The 10,000-nt window shown below is 42.9% G+C and overlaps 3 protein-coding genes and 1 long non-coding RNA gene across 6 annotated transcripts in view; 1 reads left to right on the top strand and 3 right to left on the bottom strand.

Moving 5' to 3' along the window:
- Positions 1 to 10,000, bottom strand: part of hoxb3 (homeobox B3) — a 49,663-nt gene that overhangs the window by 36,580 nt on the left and 3,083 nt on the right. The window contains exon 1 of one of the 3 annotated variants that reach the window (XM_012971746.3): positions 9 to 97. The exons of the other annotated variants lie outside the window; for them this stretch is intronic. The gene's annotated coding sequence lies outside the window, so the exon portion shown is untranslated. Of the gene's footprint in view, positions 1 to 8; positions 98 to 10,000 lie in introns of those variants that run through there. 3 annotated transcript variants of the gene reach the window in all.
- On the top strand, positions 121 to 8,779 carry LOC105945250. The gene is made up of 2 exons (XR_001168845.3): positions 121 to 372; positions 8,343 to 8,779. It is a non-coding gene; the product is annotated as an uncharacterized LOC105945250 (long non-coding RNA).
- On the bottom strand, positions 569 to 2,575 carry hoxb5 (homeobox B5). Its single transcript, NM_001101024.1, is given in 2 exon segments — positions 569 to 1,408; positions 2,002 to 2,575. Coding segments are annotated over 2 exon segments (777 nt in total). The 5' UTR covers positions 2,531 to 2,575; the 3' UTR covers positions 569 to 1,160.
- hoxb6 (homeobox B6) lies at positions 3,912 to 7,804 on the bottom strand. The gene is made up of 2 exons (XM_002938020.5): positions 6,868 to 7,804; positions 3,912 to 4,962 (listed from the first exon to the last, which is right to left on the bottom strand). Exons 1-2 carry the CDS (start codon positions 7,277 to 7,279, stop codon positions 4,703 to 4,705), a joined length of 672 nt encoding a protein of 223 aa, XP_002938066.1. The 5' UTR covers positions 7,280 to 7,804; the 3' UTR covers positions 3,912 to 4,702.

The raw sequence follows: 10,000 nt of genomic DNA on the forward strand, positions 1-10,000 counted from the left end.
GGACTTACATTGAGCTGTGTTCCTGTGCTGCGATTGTGCACTGCCTGCTGCCCCAGTCGCATCTGCTAAACTGCTCTCTCTCTCACTGCCGGTCCCCTCACAAGCCAGTTAAACTGTCACTTAACATTCTGGAGATTGTGAAATATATTGTACATTGTCAACTCCCTAAAACCATAAAACTAACTTTATGGAGCACACGTGACTTTTGCGAGCCAGTGAGGGGGTCTGAGCCTGAGGTCTGGGCCATTTGTACCATGGAACTTCTACATAAAACCCAATCCATTTGACATGGAAATGTCATACCTACTTGGGCTTTACTTTGCCCAAATCACCAAAGGGGACGGGGATGCCTTGGCTTCACTCTGCTCTGGGGTAAGTTTCCCACTAAACTTTCTCTCTAATTCGTTTGCCCTAATTGTAATTAATGTTGTTGTGATTGTGAGACCCCCCCCCCCCCCCAGTTCAGACTACAAAGCATGATTTGATACCTTCTCTTTGCAACTGTCGCACTGCTACAAATAATCATTTCCCAAACATGCAATCGAATACAAGGGCACCAAGTCGTGTGTTTTATAGCTTAATATTTTATTATTACTACTCATACAAAAATGGAGAATGGAATCTTCAGGCAGCCAGACAGGACAGGTACCTTTAAACACATTACAAAGTCACTCACTCCTTTAGATTGGTCACTTGAAAAAAATAAAATAAAATAAAAAAAGCAAAACACCGAGTTACAGTCTAGTGGGGACATCAGCCACCTTGCAGGGGGGCTACTATTAAACTGGGGGGGCTAATGATGACCAATACCACAGACTTTACAATAGAAAAGACGAGCCTTTTAGTGCATCGATCCGCCTAACTGGCCTGAAACAGCAAAACAACAACAACGAAAAATTGTAAAAACAGTAAACATAAAAAAAAAACTGAAATTCTTTTATTTTTTATTATAAATAAGTTATAATAACATTTAAGAGCTCTGAAAACATGCGATCTCCCTCCGGAAGCAGCATCGTGTCACAGTCACAAAACAATCAGGACGTTACTGGGAGCATTGGGAGACGACTAGAAATGGGAGACTGGGTGCAGTCCTGTGCCCTTTACATGCCGACAAGTGCCCTGTAGGTGCCCAAGGCAGAGAGTCCCGGCCAACGGTGCCCTCAGGGCTGGAAAGCGCTGCTGCCTGTCGCAAGGCTCATGCTTTTTAGCTTGTTGTCCTTTTTCCATTTCATCCTCCTGTTCTGGAACCAGATTTTAATCTGCCGCTCGGACAGGCACAAGGCATGGGCGATCTCGATCCTCCTCCTCCGGGTCAGGTACCGATTGAAATGGAACTCTTTCTCCAGCTCCAGCGTCTGGTACCGGGTGTAGGCAGTCCTGGCCCGCTTCCCATCCGGACCTGTCATGTCTGTATGGGGGGGACAATAAGGTTTTGGGGGGGGGGTTATTATAGAGATCATAGCACCCCTGCCTGCTCCTTGCCCCTCACAAGCCCCTCTTTAGAAAGACAATATCTTCCTTAATGATGTCCCTTAATGAAAACGAATTCTATCTCATTATATTCAGTTACTGATATAAAACATTTATCCACCGAATAATATACTCTATTTTACTGACTCCCTATACATTGTACCCCATCCCTGCTGCTCTATTACACCCTGTCTGTTACATTCTATTTTACTGTCCTGTTATCTGTTCTACATAAAAGGCCCCATAAACTTAATATCAGCAGATAATAAAATATCTCATATCGTATCACTTTCCCAAGGTTTACATTTAATATATAATATTATACAAATCAGGCAGCTAGAGCTGTAGGCATAACATTGGTACCACAATGTATATTATATATATTATATTTCGCCTGTCTGATCACTAGGCTGAGTTCAACCCAATAATCCTGGCATCGTGTTTGGGGGGGTAAAGGTGTATTATGGAAAGCTTTGTTTTTCTCAGCCCCCTGCACCTTTAGTGGGAAAGGGGGGAATAAAGCAGCGGTACCGTGGTTGATGTGCAGTTTTCTCATCCAGGGAAAGATCTGCGGGTTCTGTCCGTCTGTCCCGGCCGCTCCGGGGGAGCTGTTCTCCTGTAGTGCCCGGGGGGGAGCGCTGCTCCGGGGGGTGCTGGATTCCTCAGTCTCCGAGGAGGCGCTGGTTTCTTCTACCTCTGTGAATTGGGCGCTGGAGCCGGCGGAGGTGGCAGGATCCGTGGGGGAGAGTTCGTCTTTGTGGCTTTTGGCACAGGGCAGGGGGTCGGGGGTCGCCAGGGGGCAGCTCTGATTTGCCCTGAACCTGCTCTCCTGCCCGGGGAAGGCGCTGTCCCCATAGTGGCTGCTGGAAGCTGCTGCCCGGCTCACACTCAGGTCCATCCCATTGTAGTTATATCCATAAGCCGAGGGCTGCATGCTGCCTGCTGCCTCCCTGTATGATCCGCTCAGATTGCTGCTGCTGCCAGTCCCATAATTTAACACATGGTAGTCGGGGCCATTAGGATAGCGCCCTGAGAACGAGTTCACAAAGTAGGAACTCATTTGGGTGATTTTTTTTTGGGGGGGAGGCTTTGATTTGTGGATCACCCTGAGCCTCACGATTTATGATGTATTAATGAATTATCCCCATACACTGTACTTGCTTTTTGCTATGTATGCGGCCAAATATGGGGGTGTGGGTGCGTTTGGAAATCACGTGCTTTTGTTGACCAGTCGTAAATTCTCACTGATGACCTCAAGAGGTAATCCATGCTCTATGGTTACAAATAATGACGATCTGAGAATCGTTAGGCCCAAGTCAATGTACAGCTTCCAAAAAAAAAAAATGATCCTGGGGAAAACTGTTCTCTCCATGTTGGCAGACCGCGACACCTACCGGAAATTCGGGGAACTGCAGCTCTAAATCACACACCCAGGAAAATATTCTTTAGCTTCTCTTTAGCCCCGAACTCAAACTGTCTGTGTATTTATACATTGTCGCTTTTGTATTAAAAGAACACCCAAATAATAAGTAAAAGCAAAACCATGTAAGCGATTTATTCCTTTACCCATAGTTGTTCTCTGCCTGCTCCATGTTACCGTTATTTTAGCGTCCCCTTAAATCGTCATAAAATAAAATATTGCTATGGGCAAAATAAAAGAACTCCGGTCTGTTTTAAACCCTGCCTTGTATTTCTTTCATTCTAATATATTTTAGGGCGAGTTCAAAAAGACTAGGATTTGTAGCTATGAAGGCACGTTGTAATATAAAACAAAAGAATATGTCAAAGGACTGAGCTAAAATAAATCTGTCCGGTAAAAACTAATTGAATCGAATGAAATTGCCAGTGTCCATTACGATCAGGGATTTCTGGAAACTCTTGCATTTCCATTTCTGACTTTATTTATCTATATATGTATATATATATGTATATGGGTGTATATCTCGATAAAAGCACCAACCCAATGGTGTGTAAAGCCATCTACATGTTACATCTATCTATATATTTACTATCTATCTATCTATCTATCTATCTATCTATCTATCTATCTATCAATCTATCTATCTATATCTATCTGTCTATCTATTTACTATCTATTTATATATTTATCTATCTATTATCTATCTATCTATCTATCTATCTATCTATCTCTATCTATCTGCACTGTATATAGTGTATGTGTAAACAGACATTTCTTCATTTCACCCAACTCATTGTTACCAGTAGAATCTCTCTTGTTCGGCGTTGAAAAAATAAAAACCAGTCGAATAAAATATAGTCTCGAAGTAAATGTGAAAATAATGGCACCGAACGTCGAAAAAAAAGGCACATTTTTTTTTTCTCAAAAATGCAGGTTATTTTTATTGCCTCCAAGTCAATTAACCCCCTCCCGACCCCATCACCAATTCCCAAAATATACAGGATAATAAATAAGCCACAAGTTTCATTTCAATAACATTTAATGAAATATCCCAGACTAGCTGCATGAGAATGGAATTGGATTAGAGATGAATTTTCTCCCTTGTGTTTCTGATTGTTGCTCCTGCTGATTGTAATGCAGGGGAAAGTGCAGGGGAAAAAGCCAGTGTATTAATGAGAAGGGATGTTTGATCAGTCCGGGTCCCCAGGGGACTCTGTACTAAAATATACAGACTGGACATTGGGCTTGTGCTTCCAATATAAGCGACTTCTACTCCATAGTACAATTAGATGCCTATATACATTGGGCAGCAGCGCAGCATTCACTATTATACATTAACAGTGCTGCGCCACTAGTTTATCAGTCCTTTCCAAACTACAAATAGGAAAAAACACAGACGACAAACACATTTAAAAAAAAAAATAATAATAATAAAATAGAGAATTTCACAATTTGTTGCTAGGTAGTATTGTACTTTCAGTAGACATAGAAATTAAACACACAATAGACAGCAAAAATCATTATGCCAAATCGTGCATGGGACAAGACGCTTGGATGTGGGCGTTTTTTTTTTGTTTATGCGATTTTACATGTACATATATATGTAGTATTGAGTGTATATACTATATATATATGTGTGTGTAGGAGGAATATTGCAGACAGACAGTGATAGACATATAGGTAGTTGGAGGATTATCATTCAGGTTCCTTTACCAGTCTGTGCAACAATAATTTATTCAAGGTACAAGGATAGAAGTGCGCAATGTTGCGGTGACGCACTGTCACCCTTTGCGGCTGCGGAGGCGCACACTGTCACTCAGTTGGCTTCTCCTCGTCCTCCCCTGCACTCTGTACTGAAGAATTCAACAATTTGCTCTCCTTTTTCCACTTCATCCTTCTGTTCTGGAACCAGATCTTGATTTGCCGCTCAGTAAGGCAGAGGGAATGCGCAATTTCGATCCTGCGCCTCCGTGTCAGGTAGCGGTTAAAGTGAAATTCCTTTTCCAGCTCCAGGGTCTGGTACCTGGTGTAGGTCTGTCTGCCTCTCCTCCCACTGGGCCCGAACACAGAACCTGTATAGAGGAGAGAGGCATTAGGCAGGCACCCACACAGCCCCCCACCCGGGCCCACTACTTCCTGTTGCTATTTAATAAGAGTGCGCTGTGTGCGACAATGAGTAGCTTTGTGCCACTGCTACACTCATAACCATGCTTACATTGCTAGGGACCAGTGCTACAGTGTTAACAATGTCCAGATTGCTACTCATTGCCTGTTCTACTAATAGAAGTTTCTACACACTGCTAGTGCTATTCATAGGCAAAGTATCACCTACCCACTGCTACAGTTCATCTACCAGCTATTAAAGCACAATGCCCCAGCTGTCTAACTAGCACTACAGTCCTCCCCATGTCCCATTGATTTAGTCACTGTAACAATCCTTCCCATACCCCAACTGCCCATTGACTGCTCCAGCCCTACCCACCACTGCTATACTCATGCCCATGGCTCAGCTATATACCCACTGATACAGCCTTACAAAAGGGACCCAGAAACATAATTATTAGCATTAAACTGCTGCCTACCCATTCCTACCAGTATGGCACTACCCATGTTCAGCTGCCTACCCACAGTTTCAGCCCAACCTCTGCCAACCTTTATTCCACTCTCTAACTTACCTTTTACTATCTGCTACAGTCACTACATTATGTTTATCTACAGTGGAGCTACTTGTCCCTTGAGCTTTCATTTTACTAACTGGTTTTATTTTACCCTCATTTTACTATCTGATTTAATGCATGATGGATAGATATAGATAGATAGATAGATAGATAGATAGATAGATAGATAGATAGATAGATAGATAGATAGATGATAGATAGACAGATAGATAGATAGATGATAGATGATGGATAGATAGATAGATAGATGATAGATAGATGATAGATAGATAGATAGATAGATAGATAGATAGATATTATTATCTAGGATAGATAAATTGTGTAGGAACCATTCGGATTTGTGGGTACAGGGTCCTCTAGAGGCCAGGATCCCCCAGCAGGCACCGAGGGGGTATTGTGTAACAGGCCATTGCCGGGGCAGCCTTATCTGCCCTTTACCGGTTACAAGAACAGATCTCAGCATTTAAGCTCTAATGAAATGTATTGATCGTCACAACTCTTGAACAGTAAGGAGCTGTGCACCTTATATCATTATATATTATAGGAAATGTTTGCAGCTCTGCCCTTACCAGACAAACCAACAAGCTCCCTGTGTATAATGGGGGGACCTGACTGAGTACAACTGCCCATAAATCCTTGCTCCATTGTACTGAACATTCCTGTAATGGTGTATAATGGCCCATCTCCCAGTCTATGTATATATAAACAATATACTGTCTTTATGGCTGAGAGACCGACACAGAGGCAGTGGTACAGTCGCAAAAAGTAAGTAGACAAAGGCAGAAACGCGTAACTTTAGGAAGAGAAATAGACAGAAGGAAATAAGGCTGACAAAGAGAGTGCAAAAGTGGAAAAGGGAGAGGGGAGACAGAGTGGAGAGAGTGCAAGGCTGGAAGGGGAGACAGAGGGGAGAGAGAGTGCAAGGCTGGAAGGGGAGACAGAGGGGAGAGAGAGTGCAAGACTGGAAGGGGAGACAGAGGGGAGAGAGGGGAGAGAGAGTGCAAGGCTGGAAGGGGAGACAGAGGGGAGAGAGAGTGCAAGACTGGAAGGGGAGACAGAGGGGAGAGAGGGGAGAGAGAGTGCAAGGCTGGAAGGGGAGACAGAGGGGAGACAGAGTGGAGAGAGTGCAAGGCTGGAAGGGGAGACAGAGGGGAGACAGAGTGGAGAGAGTGCAAGGCTGGAAGGGGGGAGAGTGGGTACATGCAGGGGCCATTCCCCCAGCCCAGCTCTGGAGCGACACAATTAATAGCTGCCCCACTAAGATCTGTACCCAAGGGGGCAAGTTGCAGGCAAACTTACTGTTGCAGGAGTTCATCCTTTGCATCCAGGGGTACACTGGAGTGGCGCACTTTGCCTCATCCTGCTCCTCATACAGCAGTTTGCTGTGCGCACAGTCCGCTTTGCGCTGCTCCTGTCCGAACTGCGACTGTTCCTCTAGCGACGAGAGCGCACACGAAACCTCCTTGTCCCTATAAAATCCCGCTGCGCCATAGTCGCAGGCTGCCGTCCGGCTGTAAGCTCCGTTTGGCTGCTGGAAGTAGGGGCTGGGCGCATAGCTCTTGTCCTGCACCCCAGTGGCCCCGTAGCTGGCGGAATAGTGCCTTAATGGATCCGCATATCCTGAGGAATATAACGGGATCTGTCCCAGGAAGGGTTCCTGCCCACCAGGCAGAGTTACCGGGAAAGTGGAGTTGACAAAATAGGAACTCATTGGGAGGAGGCGGCAGTGCTTCCTGGCTTTATGATTTGTTGTGTTTTATAGTCCAAGTGCTTTAGCTATTAGTAGTTTATCGGAGATTGGGTTTTAGCAGAAGGGGGATGGCCGGGTGCCAGTGAGGGACAGAAGAAAATAGAAGCATATGATCACACACTGACCAATAGCGAATGCCTGAGATTGCGAAATAGCACCCAAGAGGGTCTTCCATTGCACCAGGGACCCTCTGAGCAAACCAGCAGCCTCTCTCAGAAAGCCAGCAAAATGCTTCTGACTACACAACAGCCTACATTACCCATTCATTCTACTTATTTACAGCTTTTTAGATTTTAGGCAGACATTTGTATTTAAGAGAAAAAAAGTTGAAGAATTGCGTTCCAGTGATTTGTGGGGAGTCAGAACAGGCAGTGAGTGGCAAACAGAAGTCATTTGTAGGGTTTGATTGTAAGAAGGAATAGAGAATAAAACAGTTGTGGTGTTAATAACACAGGAACACATGGCTTCCCTCTCACTAATACATTAAATACCCCCCCCCCCCCCCCGAATTTATTCCCTGATTCTGGATTCCGTGAGAGTCAAATCCCCCCCCAAATCCGCCTGATCCCACTGTCTGGCAGAATCTATAACTGACACTTTCCGCTCAAAAGCCTGTAGTTTTAGTTCAAGGGCTGAATAATGCCTTTATTGATTTGCCTTTAATCTGTAGAGTCTTAAACGAGAGATGCAGTAAGACTCGCCTTATGCCCTTTTTATTTATTATTTGTAAAGTAGATCTGTCAGGGAGAAACACAAGCCAATCCACATTTACGGGCTGCAACACGGGTGGGTGTTTTTAGGATCTATTTACGGATCTCAATCAATGGCCCTTAACAGCAGCCCCATAAAGAAATCCACATGTATAACAAAACCCTTTTGTAGCCGCATCTGCTAATGTTCGCAGGGCAATTAAACAGGCAAATTTACCAATATCTGCGCGTAACTTTGCGCTAAACAAACGCACAATATTCTATAATATTAATCACAATTATTTAATGTTATATTTCTTTTACTTTGCTTACAGGGGAGCTGTATTTTAGCCTGATCGAATTTTCGTGGCTGCACAGAACAAACAGAAGAAAAGACTTTGCGGAATGGGGGGGAAAAAAAATGCAACAAAGTCATCTGCTTTCCAGATTATTCGCCATAAACCACCCTCCCAATTCCCATGCCTGTAACTAAATAATCCGCTAGAAACGCAGCAAAACTGGTGTCATCTCCACAAAGTGTAAAAACCTGGAATTCAGTGAGTAATTGCGACTTTGCCACCTCTGTAACAGCATCAATTTGTCTGCCCTGCTCTGTGCAACACTTTCAGCTTCCCCCTTGGGTTACATAAGGGTGCAAAGAATCCCAATGATTGAGAAAAGTTTATTTTCATTGCCAATGTGTTAACCTATTACATCATGGTTTTTATCATAAACTGCTCCGACCCTGTGTAAATAAATGCTTCTTAACGAGTGTGGGTGCTTATGATTTCCTCATTAACAACCTTGTTATACTCCAATTTACAGTATTTATATTTGAACGTGTCAGGATATTTTGAGATTCGTTGATCGATGTCATTTTAAAATCGTTCCCCCGATTTAAATTAAGATTATTATTTTTTTTGTCAAAAGGAAAGAATTGTTTTGAAGCTCGATTTCTGCTGTCTTTAAATATTTATGGGGGGGGGGGTTAATCCTACCCAGTAAGCAGTATAAATAGCCATATCTGCTCAGTAATCTTGTCTAGGAAAAAAAAGGGTGTTTTTTTGTTGGAGAAAAAAGGAAATCAAAGCATTTCCTGCGAGTTTTTCTTTACGCAAAGGCTCAGGGTGAGATACATTCCCAGGTCTGTCCGGATTCTCCGCCACTAAATGAAGTCAGTTCACAGCAGGGTGTCTGGCCATAACACCTTATTGCTGCCATAAACGAGCTTTTGTCATTTTACAGCAGAACGAATATCCCAAACAGGCCTGCAACCAATTTAACTGGATTTAAGCCTCCCCATAAAGCAAACAAGTCCATTTTACTCTTTCACTTAATTACGCCTTCTTTCATTTAATTAAACCACGCTGCTTTACAAAGGCACACACATTTCTATTTGCACGCAAATATTTGATAAATTCCCAGCTGTGTCCTAACGTATTTTTATCTCCGTGAAATAAAAGAATTTCATGCAAAAGATTCCAAGCGTAAAATTATCTTTGCGCTTTAAAAATATTAGTACTGTAAAACCTACAGCGAACACAGCGCTCTACAACGAATAACTATTATATATATCTATAATATATATCTGCTCCTGAACAATTCAAATAATACACAATTGAATAAATACGAATATGTTACCCATATACACATTAAGGTATAACATTCGAGCTGTTGCCTATTGTCTTTCATTAAAAACGTATCAATGCCTTTAGAAAGTAAACGGCAACAAACCAAAAGACACATTTTTGCGCAGAATATTATTTTCAACATGTATTTTTGACACACCAGAATATACCTTTGGAACAGTTAACAAAAATTCGGTATGGAAACCAGTATTTCAGACAATTTTTGCAGTGCTGAGACTCGTTTTGTTACAGTGAAAAACTAGGCCTGATTTCATTTGAGCAGTTTCTACACACTTGCCCAGTGTAATCAAATCCTGGACAGATCGTAAATGCCATTTTCGTAAATTGCCACTTTCTGACAGCAG

Source organism: Xenopus tropicalis, chromosome 10 (assembly GCF_000004195.4).
Source record: "Xenopus tropicalis strain Nigerian chromosome 10, UCB_Xtro_10.0, whole genome shotgun sequence".
Taxonomy (NCBI): Eukaryota; Metazoa; Chordata; class Amphibia; order Anura; family Pipidae; genus Xenopus; species Xenopus tropicalis.